Source organism: Mercenaria mercenaria, unplaced genomic scaffold (assembly GCF_021730395.1).
Source record: "Mercenaria mercenaria strain notata unplaced genomic scaffold, MADL_Memer_1 contig_4704, whole genome shotgun sequence".
In the NCBI taxonomy this organism is placed as follows: domain Eukaryota; kingdom Metazoa; phylum Mollusca; class Bivalvia; order Venerida; family Veneridae; genus Mercenaria; species Mercenaria mercenaria.
In genome coordinates this window covers 45,871-69,188 of record NW_026462953.1, presented here as the reverse complement: position 1 = coordinate 69,188, position 23,318 = coordinate 45,871, and the positions used below count along the sequence as shown (strand labels likewise).

The window sequence follows — 23,318 nt, the reverse complement described above, 5'->3', positions numbered from 1 at the left end:
AGTAACAACAGTAGTTGTGCATGGGGCATGTTAGGTTCTGTCAGAAAAAAAATTGCAGAGTTACGGGACTTTGTTTTTTGTTACTGTACTATATACATAGACACAATCTTGTGTGCACCATGTCTCATCCCCTTGACACAATTTAATGAAACTTCACACAGGTGATCAGTAACAACAGTAGTTGTGCATGGGGCATGTTAGGTTCTTTCAGAAAAAAAATTGCAGAGTTACGGGACTTTGTTTTTTGTTACTTTACTACCGTATATACATAGACACAATCTTGTGCGCACCATCTCTCCTCATCCCCTTGACACAATTTAATGAAACTTCACACAAGTGATCAGTAACAACAGTAGTTGTGCATGGGGCATGTTAGGTTCTTTCAACAACAAAAATTGCAGAGTTATGGGACTTTGTTTTTTGTTAACATACTATGTACATACAGTCTGCATATGCAGTCTTGTGCGCGCCTAATCTTCCAAACCCTTGCACACAATTTAATGAAACTTCACACAAGTGATCAGTACCAACCCTAGTTGTGCATGGTGCATGTTACGTTCTTTTAGATAAATATTCTGCATAGTTATGGGACTTTGTTTTTTGTTACTATACTGTATACATACAGTCTATATACATACAGTCCACATAATTATGCAGTCTTGTGTGCATCAAATTGCAATGTACTGTGTCAGTGCATATGGGGGGTACATTCATCACCTTTAGTGATAGCTCTAGTTTGGAATTTCTTCCCTTTGTTTTAATTTTTGCAATAGTGTTAAAAATATAATATGAGTATAAAACCCTCTAACAACCTGCCCGCTTAGCTCAGTAGGGAGAGCGCAGATCTACGGATCACGGGGTTGTGCCGGGTGGGCCGTATGTTCTCTGTGACGATTTGGTAAAAGACATTGTGTCTGAAATCATTCGTCCTCCACCTCTGATTCATGTTGGGGATGTTGGCATTTACTTGCAGAGAACAGGTTTGTACTGGTATAGAATCCAGAAACACTGGTTAGGTTAACTGCCCGCTGTTACCTAACTGAAATACTGTTGAAAAACGGCATTAACCCTTATCCTGCAAAATTTCTATAATGAACTTGTCAATCTTTCAGTTTGGACAGTACCATTAACTGTTAAAAGAGGTGCTTACCTAAAAGATACTGACTGAATGGCGAACAGTGCAGATCATGATCAGACTGCATGGATGTGCAGGCTGGTTATGATCTACACTGGTCGCAAAGGCAGAATCAATCGTGTCCGGCATTATAAGGGTTAAACCAAAAACAAACATACAAACTAGCATGAGTCCAATTGCCCTTGGGGAGATACTTTCTGGTGGCAGCCTTGTTTTTTTTTTAAAAAGTAACATATGAATATAAAATTTCATATTAGTTTGCTGGAAAAAGACTGTTTGATAAAAATATCTTTTTGAGTATTTAAAGAATTATTTAAAACTAATACAGTTTTCTTAAAATTTCAATAAATTATTGACAGCCGAATAGTGTATGAAGAAGTTGGCAAAATATCAAGGTTAGTTAAATGTATGCTGCAACACTGGCACTGACTTGACTGGTTCAAGGTCAAATGAAATCTGAGCTATTTCAAAACTGTAATTGATTTGCTGAAAATAAACTGAAAATATCAACTGAAGAATTATTACAGTATGAATGGCAACTCTATGAAGCAGATTCATTATGGCTGCAATAAGTGTCCCTTTAAGTCCCCCCTTTAATGCTTGGCTGAATAAGAAATAGATATGACTTCATTTTGACCTGGTTTTGAAGATTGAGGTTAAAACAGAAAATATAAACATAAAATGGACTTATTATAGTGATATTTTACATTGATTTTATATAACATATTGTGTGTATTCTAAAAAAAAACTGCTTTATTACCAAGGAGTAGGAATTACTCTCATTGCATGTGAGGATTTTCCACAAGTTGTATGAATAACATGGAAAATACTCTTAAAACATGTATGTCAGCTTAAAAAACTATATAACTGTGTCATTAGCTTGCTGCCTCAATAAAGTTGCAGGTTTCAACCTTTTTAAGCTCACCTATACCAAAGGTTCAGGGTGAGCTGTAAGTATATAGGTGGATGGTCAAGCATTCATTGTCCTTCTGCTATTTAAATAAACTTCTGCTCTAAAACTATTGGTCAGAATTATCCAAAACTTGGGTCTAATATTAGAAATACCTTTAAATTATTTCTTCTCATGAATTGCTTAATGTATCTTCATCAAAATTAGTCTGTAGATCATTATAAGGTCCCCTGCCAAATTTAGTCAAATGGGGGAATTTGGTCCCTTTAAGGGGACACCAGAGTAATAAACCTTTAAACAACTTCTTCTCATGGACCAGTCAGTGGATCACCATCTCCATAAGACTTAGTCTGTAGCATCATTGTGAGGTATAAACCCAAAGTGACTTTGCCCATTTTAGGGGCTGCTAGAGCTTAAAACAGATTGAATTTGATACAAATTATGGCCCTTTTTCAACTTAGAAAAAGTCTGTTAAAGTTTGGCGTGCATCTAAATGTCGAGCTGTATTTGGTAGCACAACATGCTTAGCAGTCATGACACTTAATTAACGAAGATTAATAGATTTCGGTTGAATCGAAGGAACAGTAGTTCTGCACATTTGATAAAGCAGAAGTAATTGATGGCGTAACATCATTTATCCAGATAACATTTGAAAATCATTTTATTAATTAATGGCAGTCCAAGACTAGATTTATTAAAACAGCAATATAACTGTCTTTATAAAGATAAATATGATATAAGATAAATATGATATAAGATAAATATGATATAAAAATGTTGATGCATTTAAAAATTCCAAATAATGTCTTAAGGTATAGTTCTGCACGTTTGGATCGAATTTTTTTCTACAATGTAGAATTTGATTAAACTCTGATTTTTCAAAACTTCAGAATACACCTAGAAAATTCAGCAAATAAAACAGATAGGGTTGTGTGCTTGGTTTTTTGCTAGACTGATTTGAAAAATTTGGACCTCACGCACTATTTTAAAATGGGAGTCTATGGGAAAATCATAACTTTCATAACATTTTCGCAAATAGAAATTGTTCTACAATGTTACTAAGATTTTGATGAAACTTTCGTCAGTTGTAAATAAACATAAGGCCTATAATTTGGTGAAATAAAATGTTAAGGTCCGTGTGCTTATTTTTGAGATACTTGACTATAATTAAAGCGAACCGGACATTTCACGCAAATTTTAAGACATTATTTTGAAATTTTTAACGTGTCATATGTTTTAATATCATATCTTGACTTAAAAGAAATATAGCAACAGTGCCATTGCATTAATGTGCCCACAGATTTCGATTAATTCATAAAATGATTTTCATTTCCGTACGCCGAATCCAGGCTTTATTCTACGTTTTCCTGATAAATGATGTTACGCCATCACTTCCGGTATATCAAACGTACAGAACTACCTTAAAACCAGCTTGAAATGTGTGAATCTCTTTTTTTCATGAGCAGTTATATCAAAAGCACACAGACCATATACATTTCATTTCACCATAATATGGACCATGTGTTTATTTACTACTGCAAGAAGTTTTCATTATAATCTGTATTGTAGAAAAAATTCTAAACCTGAACACATTAAACTATGTTCTTTACTGTTTTAATAACCATTTGCAAAAGCAAGAAAGATGTTTTTTTTTTTTTGTTATTTAGTCTTTAATCCATAAATGATATTGATAGTTAGTTTTACTATATGTTTTTTAGTGAATTTATAAATGCCATTTTATTTGGAAACAGAATGTGTTACATTGCATGAAATAGGTTGGTAGGTCAGAAATTGAGCCCAAAGGTTAATCTGTCTTTTCGGACACATAACTTAATAACCATCAAGGTTATTAACTTTTGCATATATGTAGGTGGCAGTGTGGCAAAGTGCAGACAGGAGCATGAGCTAGGTTTGTAGTTCAAAGGTCAAGGTCACAAACTGAGCTCAAATATCAAACATGTGCTTCACATTTCCTCTTGAAACAGGTATGTGGTTGTGAGATGCCATGCAGAATGTATTAATCCACATTACATGCCCCACCCCTCCCTCATACACAAACACATTCAAAAAAAAAAAAACTGTCACTGCCACAGCACTCACCCCCACCCCACCCCCAACACACACACACACCAAAAAAATGTCTTAAAATTTTACTTCCTCCTCTGATCTAAAACTTCAGGCCTTATAATATTGCCCCAGTCTTTGCGAAGCTCTTGTGATGTATATGGTGGTGTCAAATACCAAACTACATAATGAGAACATTTTGTTTAAACCACTGAAAAGATTTGAAAACAAAAAGAAAACTTATTTTTTAAATGTAAGATCAAATTTAACATTTATGCTATGAAATCATTTAATTTCAAGGGCATGAAATTGGTTGTTTGGGTCAAAAGGGCTTGCTCAAAATAAATATATTGGGCTGTGAGTTGAATGGGACTTTACATGTTTATTGGGATTGAATTTCATGCACAGACTCAAGCAAAGAATTCAAGAGTTTAAGTCCCTGACAAATGTTAATGATTTTTATTGTTTAGTACATTCTTATGCCTCTTCATTTGGTGTAAAATGGTTACTTTGATATTATACTGGACTATTAAAAAAAAGCTGGTAATTAAGTTTCAAAAAAATTGTGACTGAAAACTTGACAGGTTTTTTTGTTGTTCAACCATGCAGTCTGTCTTACTGTCTCTCTGTCTGTCTGTCAGAACAAATGATAGAGAACAATTATATCTTGATATTAAGGAAAAAAAAGAGGAAAGTCTGGAACATTTACATCTGAAAGTACATGTACACAAGATATTTTAAACAAGAGGGCCATGATGGCCCTATATCGCTCACCTGTTATCATTGCACTTGAGGACAAGAAGTCCTCAGAAAAAATATCTAAGTCCAAAGAACAGTAGCAACAAAGGGAAGAAATTTAACCAAAATTAAAAAAAAATTCTTACAAGGTACAGATATGTCAAAATACACCTAAAAATTGGAGGTACCATCCATGTTGTACCACAGAAAAGTGGTCTCAGTTTTTCCCTACGGCCAATAATAAAAAGTTACTAAAAATAAGCTATTTATAGTAACGTGAAAGGGAAGTAATTTAAAAAAAAAATTATTGTAAGTGAACAAAAGAAGGATCTGCCAAATAAATCTGTTGACATAAATGAAATTTCAGATCAGTATTTTCATTAGTTACGGAGATATACCCATTTTAATTTGAAATAAAGGGAGGTAATTTGACATAAAATCAGTCCATAGTTATCTACTCTGACTGGCTCAGTCCAACTAATGACAATAATGAAATTTCAAATAAGTCCGAAAAGTACTTACTGATATTAATCCATTTTGACTACAATCAGGGGAGGTAATCAGATATAAAATAACTCTGGAACCTACGATTGGATCTAATTTGTCACGGAATCCAAGATTTATTGTTGTTGAAGATATTTTGGAAGTTTGTATCAAATAAAACCATAAATGAAGTCTCTATATAGCTGCAAAAACCAAAATAGCAAATTTTGGACCTTTAAGGCGCCTTAACTCTGGAACCCATGATGGAATCTGGTCAGTTCAAGAAAGGAACCAAGATCTTGTGGTGATAAAAGTTGTGTGCAAGTTTGGTTAAAATCAAATCATAAATGAAATTGCTATTGTGCAGACAAGGTCAAAATAGCTAATTTTGGCCCTTTCAGGGGCCATAACTCTGGAACCCATTATGGGATCTGGCCGGTTCAAGAAAGGAACCAAGATCTTATGGTGATACAAGTTGTGTGCAAGTTTGGTTAAATTCAAATCATAAATGAAATTGCTATTGTGCAGACAAGGTCAAAATAGCTAATTTTGGCCCTTTCAGGGGCCATAACTCTGGAACCCATAATGGGATCTGGCCAGTTCAAAAAAGGAACTGAGATCTTATGGTGATACAAGTTGTGTGCAAGTTTGGTTAAAATAAAATCATAAATGAAGCTGCTATTGTGCAGACAAGGTCAAAATAGCTAATTCTGGTCCTTTCAGGGGCCATAACTCTGGAACTCATAATGGGATCTGGCCAGTTCAAGAAAGGAACCAAGATCTTATAGTGATACAAGTTGTGTGCCAGTTTGGTAAAAATCAAATCATAAATAAAGCTGCTATTGTGCGGACAAGGTCAAAATAGCTGATTTTGGCCCTTTCAGGGGCCATAACTCTGGAACCAATAATGGGATCTGGCCAGTTCAGGAAAGGAACCGAGATCTTATGGTGATACAAGTTGTGTGCAAGTTTGGTTAAAATAAAATCATAAATGAAACCATATCATGCAGACAAGAAATTGTTGACGCACGCACGCACGGACGACGGACGAAGGGTGATCACAAAAGCTCACCTTGTCACTATGTGACAGGTGAGCTAAAAAAAGTTGGGGTCATGGGGTATTGAAAATGTTGGATTGCAGTATAGATAAAAGAACAGTCTCCCACTCATTGTTTACAAACATCTTCTTGACAAAATTATGAAGCTTATGACTCTATGTAGACATAGTAATAGAGATCAAAAGATAACAGGTAAGGGTAGATTTCTCGGAAGCACAGAGCACAAAAAACACAGCCTCAGAGCCACGCATTTGCAAAGTAGGCCCACAACAAAAAGAAGCTGTAATGGAAAAATATTACAGACGGGTTGCTTCAAAAATGTAACAGGTACATATTAATTTATGCCAAATATAGATAGATGGGGAGGAAGTGGTAAGGTGGGGGGGGGGGGGGGTGACAATCAATGACACAAATAATAATCCTTCCCTGCATTAACCTGTACACCTGTATGACACCAGTCAATAGGAAGAAAGAAGTAACTGTATGGTTAAAAACTTAATGATAAGTTATTTTATTGTAATTTAATACTGAGTTTTTTCTTGTTTTTAGCTCATCTGGTTTTTTGAAAAAAAAATTATGAGTTATTGTCATCACTTGATCGGCATTGGCGTTGCCTGGTTAAGTTTTATGTTTAGGTCAGCTTTTCTCCTAAACTATCAAAGCTATTGCTTTAAAACTTGCAACTCTTGTTCACCATCAATAGCTGACTCTGTACAGCACGAAACATAACTCCATCCTGCTTTTTTGCAAGAATTATGGCCCCTTTTGAAAATATCATAAAAACACACGGGTAGGACAATATTTCTATTATACAGAGACAAAAAAATCAGATGAGTGTCTGCACCGGCAGGCGGTGCTCTTGTTATATAATTTATGATGTGTGATATGGTACAAATAACATTATATCTAAATTTCAGCTTAAATACTGGATCTGAATTTATTTTATGAGACTTAAAACATTTTCCGATATCATACAAAAGTCATGTATTTGACATTTTTTTTTGCATTGAGGTATAATTGGGGATTAAATATTGATGAATGACTTGATAGGTAGGACTATCTGTAAGAGGGGATACATGGAAATTAAATAAAAATATGCTTCAGAATGGTCAAATCAAGACTTGTGTGTTATAATCTATCTTAAATGTTATATTTAAACAACCAAAGTTAATTTTTTAATTGCTTTTCATAATTTAAAATTTTAGGTTCTCTGTATAAAGGAGTTCGAATATTCCTATGCAATTCTAAATTAATACTGCATTTCTGACACTTTTCGGTAGATATACCAGCAAATAGACGGCAGTATGTGATTAAAGTGATATCAAACACTTGCATTTATTACTATCAGTTTAATTAATCGGTGGAAATCAATCCGCAAGTGCATTGCAGAGTTTATGGTGGTAGCCGAGCTCACCACGACCTAGTCTGTGTTCAGACCGTATGTTTTGTTCATAGGAGATAACTCCAGAAGCTATTCAAATTTTGTATAATTATGTCCCTTTTCTTCTCAAAATAGATAATCAGAGCCAAGACTGATGAAGTCAGAATATATAAAGAATTATTTTTTTCTAAAAAATAAAAAAGATTATCTAGTCGGTAGCCAGACTAACCACGACCGTCAGCTACACTATATATACTTAAATAGTTACATGAATTTGGAGTTTCTAATAACCAGTTATTATTCAGTTAAAAGGTATAAATAACTCCTGTCTACAGTAATTTTGTGCTTCTCCAATAAATATCATAAGAGACAGTTAAGGCGTAAAAAATAAATTGTTTGTTTCTGGTATCCCGACCTACCCTAAATTTTTGGCCCAACCCTAAATGTTTTTATGGCCTTGGAGAATATTTTTTTCAACTTTTTAACAAAAAGTTGCAAAACTGCACTTTTTATACTTTAAACATGGTCAGTGATGTTAGAAATCAACTTACTGATGCTCTAAGGGCATAACCCCCTTATTTGTATTCATTTTTTGACACAATGTCATAAATTATTTCCGGAAAGTCTCACTTAATAAAAAAGGTTTTTTTTTAAATTAAAAAATTTCGACCTACCTACCCTAATTTTTTTTAGCATGTTACCGGCCTAGGCCTAATCTGCTGTACCTAGTAATACTCTGTTGAAATGTAACAAAACCTTTTGTGAAATTTATTAATTTCAGCCAACTGATAGTATGCATTGTATTCATTTCTGTCTAGTCATGCTGTTTTTATTGGTGGAAGAATTATAAATATTTATTTTTTATACTTTTATTGGCTCTTTAAGTAGGTCAAAGCCCAGACGAAATGGTCACCACGGTTTTTGATGGTTGACTAACATGGTCAACCATCAAATACCATGGTAAAAACATGGTCAGGACCATGGTCGAACATGGTGAGATAAGACTGGCCATGGTCGACCGTGGTCAGAAAAGACGATCAACAGTTTGACCATGGTCTACCGTGGTAATAAACCGCCAATTTCGACTTGGAAGTTGACTTAGACAGCTATGCCAAAAAAATCAAAAACAAAGCGGTCATGTAAGAAAGTTCAGAATTTGCTTCAAAAGTTTTAAAAATATGGTTGCTATATTATATGACAGTACAAATATGAAAAATAGGAAAGTTTGAAAATAATGTGTGCATCATGCAGTTATAATAACACTCCGAAAAATTGGAAAGGACTCTGCCCTTCAGTCTGCCGGTCATACTTTTTTCTAGACCATAACTTGAAAACCAGTATTAAAAGGGAATATAATGGAATGAGAGATTATGATTAATCATAAGAACCAAACTCTATCTTCATTATTTTGTTTGTATGTATTAATGTATAATTGTATATTAACAAAACGCGATAACTGTGGCCTTTATTTACTTATATCGGAACAACCCATAACAATGAAATAGATGAATCAGGTGGACACATTATATGATAAATAATAATATACCGCAAAGTAGATGTAAGTAGCGGCTTGGTCTAGTGGTTAACACGTATGATTTGTAAGCCTACGGTGCTGGTTCGAACACAGGACGGGCTGCATTTTTATATTTTTTCCAGCATGTTTAACCCGGAGAAGGAATACAGATAAAACTTTTTGTATCATGATTTTCCTGTGCACTTATACTAAATACTTACTGACATTTTTCAGAGGATCTAATATTAGAACAGACATTGAATCTATTAACCTTGCAAAATGAATAAAGAAAACTCTTTCAAGAAAAATGAAACCAAACTTGCGAACGTTAAAAACAGTATGAAGGTTAATAAAATGTTATGTACATATCAGTAACATATTTATAACGATTCATACAAAGGGCTCGAACCTACACCATACAAACCTAAAAATAATAGAGGTCTGACATACTATTCACTAGACTACAAATCTGTTATGGAACAATGCATCGTATTTAGAGTTAAGAATACTACAGTATACAAATTAACACCACTTATCGGATAATACACCTGCTTTACCTGTTTTTGGATTTTTCCAAGTACCGTTAAAATAAAATTATCGCGATTCATTAATACATGTGTGTCGAGATCTTGACCATATTGATAAAACTCTTTGTAAATGGTATCAGCGCTCCAGATAAGATGCATATAAGCATAAATTACGTATTGAAATAATTCATATACGCATGTATGGGAATTTTTATGCGTATAAACGTGTAAATGGAATTACAGAAATGCTTTAAATTACTTTATACTTAACATAAACAAAATCTGAATGGTCTGGATGCATCATGTAACAGAACATGCACACCTTGCAGCCTTGTGAATATTCCCATTCTGTTTACATATATATATTACCGAGCTGCAGTGGCCTAATGGATAAGGCACCTGCCCCGCAATCGGGAGGTCGAAGGTTCAAGCCCTGTCAGAGGCGGGACTTGTTACTGAAGAGAGACTGGTTGGTTAGCCACCAGCTAGTTAAATAATGGTTACCGATTGCCTACCTGCCTCACCAGGTGCCTGGCATTGAAAAAAATAGGAATCGGGAAGTAATGCTGTTCAATGATGTAGGTGTCTCATAAGCCAACTTAGCTGACCCTTTCAGTAGGGATGACACTATATTATAAATTTATGAACAAACAGTCAAACACTTTACTTTTCTTTTTACTTTTTTATAAGTGACGGTGCGGTAGTGTCTTTTCAAAGTCGGTTAAAATTATCAAAAAATTGCAGTGTGCAGAAAACAATAAAATGTCATTTTCAAAGAGTTCAGAAAGTAAACAAATACTCATTGCTAAGGGTGATCCTTTATGGAGAACCAGTGGCAGAGTACAACCTGAAACCAGCCACTCATCAGTGGGTTATAGCTTGACTGCTGAATTTCAAATTAACTTCAAACAAACCTACAGGTGTTACTTGCAATAGATGTTATAAAACTGATTTCTGGGTTTTTCTCATTAACAGAAATTTTCAGGAGTGAAATAACCGGGTCAAGTTCCAGTTTTACCATTTAACTCATTCACAAGAATTACGATGAGTAGATACTCATTGTCCTAAAAAGTTATCTGGAGCCCTGTGGTATGCGAATTTATCAGTAAATGAAATGAAATTCATTTTTGAAATATTTTCCTTTTTTGACAATATTTTGCCAAGTCAGTCGCCTTGCAAAGTGGAAGACTGAGGTAGATCAATATCATTTCCAAGATAAGAAAGCTATGTAAGAAGGAATTCTATAGAAGGAGCAAGTGTTACATAATTATTGTTTAAACTGGAAAATCTTGTCCTTATTTGACTGCACTGATATTCTAAAATTCTGTTTTGAATATACATAGGTAACACAATTATCAATAATTGTCCTTTTGTCCAATCTGACTAAAGTTCTCGATCTTCCAGAAAGTTAGATCTGACCATTCAAATTCATCTTTCTGTATAATCGGATTTCTATTATTGCTATTTTTAATTTCTACCAATCTATTTTTATTTGAACCAGTCAGACTACTTGTTTCAACAAGCATTTGACTAAAAGGGACTGGACTCAGATTTTGGCTAAAATAATTTTTCTTTAGAATCTAGGGACAGTTGGAAATGAAAAATGGACTGTAGTACTGAATATAAATACTCGAATTGAATGAATCTCATTTATCTCAGTGAATGTCTGATGAAATCATCATAAAAGATTCACAAAATTTTGGAATTCATAATCAAAACTATAGTCTCTCCATAAATAATCTAAATAATTCCCACTTCATATAGTTAAAACATATGGACCTGTAAGGGCACTTGCAAGTGCATTATCATGAGACAGTGTATGAGAAATCTGATTGTATTCACACTTCACGTTTTATTTTCTGTATTATTTTCAGACTGCAGCAGCAAGATGAAATTCCTGAATTCCATGTACCCTGATGTTATTAAATAGAAATGAGTTTAAGAGGATCCCTTAGTTACCTTTGGGACACTACAAAACCGTTAGGCCAAGGCGCCACCAGCATGGTGTACAAAGGAAGAAATAAAGTAAGCTTCTTTCCTCCGGTATTGCCAGAGTTAGTATTACCTTTCATGCATATGTTTGATACACCTGTATTAGATATCGGAAAATAGACATTTGTATGCATGAACAACTTTACTGGTATTTATAAATAAACAAAAGATATGGTATTTGAAAAGAATGGGATGAAAAATTTCCATTTAGATATACTTTTCCTGAAACTGAGCTTGACCTTTTTGTATTTCAGAGATGGAAAAGTTTAGTCTTTGCTGACTTTAAATTTAAACTATTTGTAATGTGTTGAACAAGATTGAAGATTTTGTCAACATCACTATCCTCCAGGAAGAGACTTCTTAAGTTGTAATGAATACTAAAAGAAATTAAAAACATCCATGTATTCAAAATAAAGATCTTCGTATTTAGCAGACATCTCAAACATTCAACCAACAGGGTTTTCCTCTATGCATTTTGAAGTAACATTATTGTTATTACAACATTATTGTTATTACAAGATTTAAGGAATTTTCCACTGTTGGAATGCAAATTCTATACAATCAGATAAAGAACCAGTCATTTGATCTTTCTCCAACACTTAATAAAGGAAAAGGGGTGGAGACTTGAAAAATATTTTGAGAGTGTCTTCTCCTGCCAAGACTATTTTATATATAAAAAATCAACTTTTCAAGAAGCAAACTAGATGTGTGTCCATAGGACACAGGTGCCCCCCCCTCCCCCCATGCCACTGTAACATGGTTTTATGACTCAGCCCCTGTGAAAAAGGTTCATGAACTTCATGAATTTATTCATGAAATAGTTCATGAATAAATATTCATGAGAGTCAAAATTTATGTTTCATGAATTTCAATATTCATGAACTTAAAAATAATGCATGAACAAGTTCATGAATGTTGAAATTCATGAAACATAAATTTTGATTCTCATGAATTTTAATTCATGAAGAAGTTCATGAATATCGAAATTCATGAAACATAAATTTTGACTTTCATGAATTTTTATTCATGAACTATTTCAGGGTCGTGAAAACTTGTGACATTTTAAAAGGATTTTATAGTTTTTAAAATGAACGATTTATGACAACACCATAATTACTTACTTGATATTCAGTATACTCATGTTCCTTTTAAACCATTCCTAACTATAGTATGATAAATATTTCCTTCTTATTTGCTGCACAAACTTCTCAAAAATTGCTGAATCACATGTGCAAAAAATTTCCCAGCATGCAACAAAATAATGGAAACTGATCATGTGACATTATGAATTTAATGTTCATGAACATTCACGAACAGTTCATGAACTTATTCATTATTGTAAAAGGTAATAAACCTAAGTTTTATGTTTAATGAATGAAAAGTTCAGAAACTCACAATTGGCTTCAAGATCTAGTACTAAACTAGAAAAGGTTTTGAATTTTAGTACTTTTGATGAACCTGTGTTCATGAACAATTTTGGTTCTTAGTCTAATACCAACAGTAACTGTTCAGGAACTGGTAAAGTTCTGTAAGTAATTGAACTTTTGCAGTTTTTGAACCAATGGTCAAGAACCATCATTGTTCTAGAACCACAGTCTAAGAACTGTTATGCTGGTTCAGGAACAGTTCTTTAAGTTCTTCAGAAGTTCTTGAATGTTCAAGAACTTAATACTAGTTCTAGAAAATCTTTTACAGGGGAAAACCATAACCCTGTAGTTCCTGAATCACAATTTCAATCATTATCTGAATTTCATTTTCAAGTTCATGAATTTCTTAAATTATTTAATGGATTTTCTGAAATGTTCATGAACTACATTTACAAGTTCATGAAATGAAAGTAATATTCTTGAACTTGAGAGTTCATGAATTTAAGTAAGTGAACTTTTCCTTGTAGTTCATGAACTTTTTTGATAATTCATGAAATAATTCATGAATTCTTACAAATTCATGAATAAATTCATGAAGTTCATGAACCTATTTCACAGGGGAGGTTAAATAATTTTTAAGATCTTTGCAACACAAACTTTTAAGAACCTTATGTGTATTTTTCACTTAGTTAGCCATAACTCTCGCCTAGCTGAGTAAAATCCTAAAGAGAACACTTCACAGGCTATAAAACAATCCTCTAATGTTTTATGATTCTAGGTCAAGTAAATTTTAACATACATGTTTCACAAACTTTTTTTTTTTGAGTAAGTCTGGACAAGAAGTCTGGTCTTGTGTAATGAAAAAACTTAAAAAAAACAAAAAAAAGTCAGGGGCCATAACTCTTACACGACTGAATGAATCCGGACGCAAAACCCCAGGTGCACAACTGCACATGCTGACCAACATTCCTGTAAACTTTGGTGACTCTAGGTCCAATACTTTTGGAGCTACGCGCGACACAACATTAAAATGACCAATTTTTTACTAAGTCAGGGGCCATAACTCCTATACCACTGAATGAATCCAGACACGAAACCCCAGGTGCACAACTACACATGCTGACCAACATTCCTGTAAAGTTTTGTGACTCTACGTCAAATACTTTTGGAGCTAGGCGCGACACATTCTCGGAAGGATGGACGGACAAGATCAAATCTATATGCCCCCACCACTCATGGGGGGGCACAAAAAGGCATACAGACACTAAATAGCCTGAGCACCTATGAAAAAATGGTAGTCGCATAATGGCGGATTCAAATAGTTCTCAGTTTTTTTTGCTGTAAGAAGGATTTTTCCTTGAAATCATTGCTATATATTGGTTGAAATCATATTGCATGCCTATACTTGACATACTGGTAGCATTTGCATGTTGAAAAAAGACTCCAAACTGATTTAACATGTGAAATTTATTCATACACCCCTACCCTAAATTGTGATTGTCATTTCAGTGTAAAAATTACGGTGTGTCCGTTTGACCAGAAATATTTTTCTTGCATCAAACATGACCCCTGCTTTTCTTTAGATATTTTTACAGTATAAATGTTGCTCTACAAAAAAATGTAAGTTAAAGAAATTTAAAATGGGTCTAGGTGTGTATTGCAGCATTGTGAAAACTTGTCATTTTATATAGAATATATAGTGGTGGCTATTTAGTGTGTTATAACCTATAAGAATTGTCACCCGGAAGAATTACTAAAATTTTCTGTCGTCTGCAAATAAAATTTTTTTTGTAAACATGGCACATCAACCCAGACAATTGATTTTTGAAAGAATTAAGCAAAAAATAAATGATAATTCTATACCGGTGGGGGAAAAAAGGGTGTCGGAAATGGCTTGGTTGTACGACAGTAAATAAAAATCCTAGCTATGGAAAAATAACCACAAAACTGCCTGGAGAAACTGTCAGAAAACAATATTATGTGCACAGACTTATGTGTCAGGCCACTAGAAATATTTTAAAAATACCCGAAGGCCTACACGTGTCGCATATATGCCACGTTTCTCTGTGTGTGAACCCGGAACATTTGAGCATTGAACCCCAGTTCATAAATAATGAAAGGCAGAAATGTGGGGACCAATGCTCAGGCCATAAGTTTAGGGAGTTTTCTTTCAAGGACTGTATTCTATGGTATACAGTAGTTTACTATTTTTGTATAATATTTTTGATAAATATAGCACTATTATATAAACAACTTATACAAGGCTTATTTACATTTGTGCGGTTAATATAACTTGCTTTATGTGTGCAGTGCCGGCTCAGCTGGCCACAAGGCAGCACAATAATTTTACTTATAACCATCTTTATTTCATTCTAATATCACACTCTATGCATAAGCATGATCTTTTAGGTGTGGGGTGCTAGAAAAGTCAGGCTTGGGGTCAGTGAGACCCTTTGAATAGTGTAAATCTGTATGTAATTTGTACCTATACTGGCGTGATGCAAAACGACTGCGTCTTGCTCGCGATATGTACCTAGTAGTTTTACGCAACTTGTCATAGTACTCTGTTCTTAAAAGGTGTCTGATAACAGAAGAGCCATGTGACAGTTTTACACCATTTACCCTAGCTTTAAGGATAACAGTGTCAGCAAACCCATGATTTAGTCTTAGAATCTGGCCATGGATAGGGCCATGGCAGTTGCGGAGAAATGTAACATTTTTGGGCAAGCATGCATTATAGGATCTGTTCACTGCTTCACATTTCTGTGTAGATGTTAAAAATTTAGTTTTTTCTATGCTTTCTGGACCAAGGAGAATTTCAATACATTTCCTGAGTAAAGTCTCATCATTATCAGTCATTTTAAGCCTGACATTGTCTGGCATATAGTTTTTTGCTTTTCTGTAGTTGCCAGAACAAACCAAGCTGTATTTAGAACATGAGGTACCACAGTAACCTTTGAAACATAGTACTATTTAGAGATAGTACCTAAGTTTTTCAAATCATAAGTTTAGAGTTAAAAAGCTTTGAAATGAAGAGAAATGTCCATATATTTCTCAAAAACAGAAATATGGACAATATTTTAACCAGAAGTGCGGAGTTATGAGCATTTAATATTTTCATGATAACGAAAATTTTGTGATCAAGGAAATGTAACTCTTCTTGAACATGGAGAGCATAAACATCAAAGGGACATAATATAGTCAATATTTTCTAATTGGGTGCATTTGATTTAACGTTCAACTTTGATCTGGATTGCTAAATACTGATCCATGATACTGTGTGCTAAAAATTTAGAACATCTGGAACAGTCTATTAACAGCAAAACTATGCTTTAGCAGAATCTAAATAGTTAAGCTCTAACTGGGACTCGAACCCAGGACCTCTCACACCTAAGGCAGACACTCTACCACTTCCCCATAACAGCAGTAGCTAATAGCTATGAAGTTTAATTGCTGGATTACATTACGTGAACTGGAACAATAATCGGTGAACTCCGGATTATCGGCGTATTCGCTTTGTTACCTAACGGCAATTTTTGTGTAAAGAAAAAATATAATCTAATGCTGCCAACGTCATAATTGGTCTAATCTGCCCAAATTTCTCTGACGTATTGTTCAGAGTATGAACTTACTAACTGGCAGTACCAGTGAAATATTACTTACACTGAATCTTTTATATTTGCCCTTTTTGCAGCTGCCGAACGGCAAAGACGATGAGATTTGTCCAAATATAAGTAATTATTTTACCAGTTTTGAGAGGATTTCAATTGATGGGAAATTACAGTTACAAACTAAATACCTTTCTGCAACACATGGAGTCATTAGCATTCACTGTCAATCAGTATTATGACTGAGATCGACTGTCATTCATTCATTTCAAAGTTTCATAGACAGAGTCCGTTGTTTACATTTTTATCGTAACCGGTGCACTTGTAAAAATCACTTTAGTTTGAAAAATCAAAGTACACGGCTACTAAACGCTAGCGCCACCACCAAATTGTGGTGTTAAGGAAAAGAGCTATCGACATTTCCGTGGTGCAGTTATCGCCCGTTTCTACTTGTAAACACGTGAGTAAAATTTATATTTTATCTTATATTTTTATTAATAGAACTTTTTCGAAAATCGGAGAATGTAGTTCTGTGTAACAACACTTTTACTACAGTTTGGCTGTAATTTCATTAAAATATTATGCAAATTGTGGTGCCAGGAGCTTTTCTTCCGAATCTGACAGTGGCATATTTTCATATCGGCCAGTATTCAAACACCATTCCGATGAACAGACACATTGTAAGAACATACCTTCGCATGCAAATGGTGTAGAAATGAATTGCACGTATTCCCCTACACCAAAGAATTAGGAAAACACAATAAGAAGTTAAAACACGACTATTTTTGAAAGTGGTGGCGCTATAACTCTAGTGGTGGCGCTATACAGTAGTGGTGGCGCTGTTGTATATGATTAGGGGGTAATATATTCTATTTATATATATATGAAAATGTATGTCTGCAAGCCACGGAAATTTCTACAATAATCGATGTTATCAACCTATCCCACACTATACCCAAATTACGTTACTCAACAAAATACATGTAGTAACCTCTACATGATCGCAAAATAATCTACATTCTTTTGGATTCAGATTGTACATCTGAGCTCTATTGATAAATCATATTTAATCGATTGGAATTGAAAATGGACTGTACTCACTTTTCAGAAAGAATTGTGAAAGTAAGGTCTTTTGTTTATAATGACATGCAAATCAAGGGGAAGTAACTTTCAGAATCTTGATTTAAAAAAATAATTTACCATATCTTCAGATTATTTCCTGGACACAAATCTTTGTTTGAAATAAATGTATTGCTATTATTTTTCTTGACCTGAATTTAAAGTACACTTACGTTTGTATTTAAGTAGAATATTTAAAGGTTAGAAATAATTCTACATTAACATTTTAAACAAAGGAAAATATTTAATTTGACTACAAGAGTCCTAAGGGTCTGTGAGTATTTTGCTCATTTTTTCTTGGATAGAGAATGTTTCATAAAGGTAAATAAACTATGATCGTGCTTTTCTTTCTTTAATAGCATAATTCCTTGCAGGGAAATTATCAGTTAGAGAATATTGGTGTTTGTTTTGTTCCGGATGCGTCAGCAGTTCCAGGAATAATCTATTACAGGGATTCCCTATCTATTTATGTCCCTTGCAGTTCGTATTAGTGAATGCCGTAACAGCGCCACCACTACTGTATAGCGCCATCACTAGAGTTATAGCGCCACCACTTTTAAAGATCCTTGCATATTTCTTCTAACCCGAGATTCTATCATTCGTGGTGTGTGCGTATATAATTACATGTATTTATCATTTCTACACCATTTGCATGCAAAGGTATGTTCTTACAGTGTGTTTATTCATCGGAATGGTGTTCGAATACTGGCTGATATGAAAATATTCCACTGTCAGATTCGGGAGAAAAGCTCCTGACACCACAATTTGCATATTTTTTTAATGGAATTACAGCCAAATTGTAGTAAAAGTGTTGTTACACGGAACTACATTCTCCGATTTTCGAAAAAAGTTCTCTCAATAAAAATATAAGATAAAATATAGATTTTACTCACGTGTTTACAAGTAGAAACGAGCGATAGCTGCACCACGGAAATGTCGATAGCTCTTTTCCTTATCACCACAATTTGGTGGTGGCGCTAGCGTTTAGTAGCCGTGAAGTATGCGAAGAGCTATGGTACGGTCTCTATACTATTGCTGAAATTATATTAGGCATTTTGTGTTTTATTACTTTCAAATTGCTTTTGTACTTCTTATGTGCACTTGATAGCTCTGAAACACACCTAGATTTAATAGATAGAGCAAATCTGTTTTTTAGATTAGACTTCTGTTTACCACAGAACATTTTGTCACTAAATGGTGCCCGGTTAATTTGCCTTTTTAGAGAATTTGCTAGGTGCCTCACATCTTTCAAGTGCACAGTTTTAGTTCCTTGACCTTTGTCTACACCAGAATAACCTTTAGAATCTCCATCACCTATGTGGTGTGAAATATGAAGATCTTTAGTAATATCCTTAGATACCATTTCATTCCATTTGAGCAGAGACCAGGTGTGCAGTATCAACACCTTTTTAGTTACATTTTGACATGAATAGTTGGAGAGAACTTGAATACCATGGCCATGAGATATGACTTTAGCTATAGAATGCAAAAATATGCAGTATTGTTGCATCTGAGATGAAAAAAAAGACAATTTTCCCACTTTTTACTGAAAAATAAGCTTTTTTTTAACAAAAAAAATTCACTAACACTAATTTTGTTCTATATTTTATCACAGTTGCATAATTATAAGTTTTTTTCAGTGTGGTTGTCTATTCCGCACTTGCTGGTGGTATATTTGATGTAATATCTTACGGGTTTTTTGAAAAAACAGCGTTTAATGACTATAATGTGATTCAGCCAAATTTAACGGCTTAAACCGCAGTCTTTGGACAAAATGATGGCTGTACAAAAATAGTGATTTTGAGAAAACTACTGGTTTGTTTGGGCTGAAACTTGTTTTATAAGCTGAATATAGATGAAACTTCACATTGAGAGCAAAAAAGCTGGAAATTTTTTTTCATATTTCCTTATAGGCATACAGACACTAAATAGCCTGAGCACCTACGAAAAAATGGTAGTCGCATAATGGCGGATTCAAATAGTTCTCAGTTTTTTTTGCTGTAAGAAGGATTTTTCCTTGAAATCATTGCTATATATTGGTTGAAATCATATTGCATGCCTATACTTGACATACTGGTAGCATTTGCATGTTGAAAAAAGACTCCAAACTGATTTAACATGTGAAATTTATTCATACACCCCTACCCTAAATTGTGATTGTCATTTCAGTGTAAAAATTACGGTGTGTCCGTTTGACCAGAAATATTTTTCTTGCATCAAACATGACCCCTGCTTTTCTTTAGATATTTTTACAGCATAAATGTTGCTCTACAAGAAAATGTAAGTTAAAGAAATTTAAAATGGGTCTAGGTGTGTATTGCAGCATTGTGAAAACTTGTCATTTTATATAGAATATATAGTGGTGGCTATTTAGTGTGTTATAACCAAAAGGCAAATGCATTAATCAGCAGATTAAAATTGTGTAGTAATTAACCATATCTATAAATAACCTCTCTACATGATACATGTAGAGGGAAAAGATATTGGCTTGAACCTTCTCTTCATACCAGTATATATCATCATTATATTTAATGCATGTTATTTGTATTATTTGTTTAAAAGAAGCTGAAAAAGCATAATCTTACCTTGTGCAGGTGAGATAAAAGAGTCCACTCATAATCAATGAAATTTTAGACAGAATAAACAAGTTTGATTTATCTGATAAGTTACACTATAGTCCAGGTTTAAAAATGACAGGCGTGTTATATTGTTCACTCCTTTATTTGCATTTATTCAACCTTATTTATAAAAAACAAAGGTGAAAATTATACAAAAGTCATGTATTTCATGTATAACTTGACCAAAGTCTGTTATTGACTGAGTCATTTTTATAGAATTCCTCATCCACTCAAAAGTATAATAGATACTTCCTCAAGTTTCAGTGCAATATTGGTTAATGATTTAATGCAAAGTGTTTACAAATACAGGTATCCTAATATGATATACGGATATGCATGGTTTAAAATAATGCCACTGTAATATATCAGTTTAAGTGAGGATGGTGGTTCTACTGAAACTGAAAACTGAAACTGTTTTATTTGATTAAACGCCTAATTTTACACATAGTATATTCACTGGCGTTGTACATTAAATTTTACCAGATTTAATATAGCGCCCAAGGCGCTTTACATAGTTCAAATGCAGCCACACAGGGCGCATAATTCATCCTCTACTAGTACAGACACAGAGCGATCTGACCAGAGGGACAGAGTGAGACAAAGCCCCCACGACAGAGAGATCAGAAATCAGATACAGGCTTATCTGGCTAACTTAGCCTAGCTCGTTTCGAATAGACAGCCTGGTTCTTTAACGTGCCCAGTGTATAGCACTGATACACGCAAGGATTGCCTGGGTTCCTGACCAGTACACCTCTAGTTGGGTGGGAAACACTGAAAAGCGTTTCTGAAAATTCCCGAGTAGCTGCCAGGGATCGAACCCCGACCTCAGGATTGGAAGGCCAGTGTGCAAACCACTGAGCTATCCGTCCACCCACAGGGCACCTGGTCTCTAATGGGAAGTCACTGTATGAACTCAACAATTTTTGTTTTTCACATAGTAAATGCCTCAGTACAGGCACCTGATTTATTACATATTTATAAGCAAGTTTCTTAGCAACTAATTGACAGAATACTTTAAAACTTGTCACATGTGTTTTTGACATCATGAAATGAACACACATCAAAATCCATTTTGTAAATACTTGTTGCCCATATTAAGGTAGTTCTGCATGTTTGAAAAACTGGAAGTAATTGCGTAACGTCATTATCCCCCGCCGATGAAATCGGGAGGGGGGTATTGAAATGGCGTTGTCAGTCCGTCAGTCCGTCCGTCCGTCCGCAGCCATTTCTCAGTAACTACTTGGTAGAATTTCATGAAACTTGAAATAAACATGAACCAACATACTGCGATGATGCCCGTCAAGTTTTTTTTTTGATTGGTCAATTTCCCTCAGAGTTATTGCCCTTGATTTAATAAAAAATGTCCGTCTGCAGCCATTTCTCAGTAACTACTTGGTAGAATTTCATGAAACTTGAAATAAACATGAACCAACATACTGCGATGATGCCCGTCAAGTTTTTTTTTTGATTGGTCAATTTCCCTCAGAGTTATTGCCCTTGATTTAATAAAAAATGTCCGTCTGCAGCCATTTCTCAGTAACTAACAGGTAGAATTTCATCAAATTTGAAATAGACATGAACCAAGATACTGCGCTGATGCCCGTCAAGTTTTTTTTTTGATAGGTCAATTTCCCTCGGAGTAATTGCCCTTGATTTAATGAAAAATGTCCGTCTGCAGCCATTTCTCAGTAACTAGCAGGTAGAATTTCATCAAACTTGAAATAGACATGAACCAAGATACTGCGACGATGCCCTTCAAGTTTTTTTTCGATTGGTCAATTTTCCATATAGTTATTGCCCTTTAATTGTTTAAAAATCCACAGATCTGTACATAACAAAGCAACCAATTGGAAGAATTTCATTAAACTTCTTTCATTTTTTTCCATGAACGTTTATTATAAACACACCTGGTCACCACCTTACCTTGGTCACCCCCCCCCCCCCCCCCCCCCCCCCCCCCCCCCCCCCATTTTTTTTTTTTTTTTTTTTTTTCATTTTTCGTTTTCTATCAATATTTATAATCAACATGTAAACTGTTGTATCCTCACCCCACCCCCCACCCCCCACCCAAACAAACCATTCATTTTCTTTTAATTTGATTTTGACTAATGAAATTACAGTGAAACACCGCTCGCTCGAGCATCGATGACTCGAGCACCCGGGCTCGCTCGAGCAATTCATGTGGTCCCGGCCGATTTTCTTCTATTTTCTATGTGATATTACCGTGGCTGGGTCGAGCATCGATAACTCGATCGCTCGAGCATGACACCTGGTCCCTGTGTGTTAATTTACTCTTTGTTACTTCTGGCTAACTCGAGCCGAGGTGTCAAAATTTTTCACACCTTCGGCGGTCAGAATGTGTCGGTTAATTAAACATTTTCACACACCGTTGAAATTGCGTAGTCTATTCCCAGGCTATCTTAAATGTTTGTTTGTCTGTATAGTTGATCTTATGATGAGAATAATTATTGATAAAATCTTAAAGAAAAGTTTTATTGATCAAATATCGATCAATTACTGATTACTTAAAGCATCTTGTCTGCGGAATCGAGAAGATAGTTATGAGATCTTAGTATTTTAATCAGCAATTGTTTGCATGCAAATGAAGGAAATAATATAGCCGTTTCATAAAATTCAGACGATAATTATGATATGCACTTGTTGATGAATAAAAAAAAATTTAGTTGTTTCTTCACATGTGCCATTTACAAATTATATATTGAAACGTCTATCAATAGATAACGTTTGTAATACGTTTGTTTTTGAAAAATGTCACAAGTATGTTATTATTACGCATCACCGTTT

General features: G+C 34.4%; 1 protein-coding gene across 1 annotated transcript in view; it reads left to right on the top strand.

The window, feature by feature from the left end:
- Nucleotides 1–1,774: 1,774 nt before the first annotated feature.
- The window catches only part of LOC123529751 (serine/threonine-protein kinase TBK1-like), a gene marked incomplete at its 3' end in the record, with an annotated part of 66,921 nt that continues 45,377 nt past the window's right edge, over nucleotides 1,775–23,318 (top strand). Inside the window, exons 1-2 of the mRNA XM_053535314.1 lie at nucleotides 1,775–1,976; nucleotides 11,684–11,834. Of these exons, the coding sequence (XP_053391289.1) occupies nucleotides 11,742–11,834 (93 nt within the window). The remainder of the gene's footprint in view (nucleotides 1,977–11,683; nucleotides 11,835–23,318) is intronic.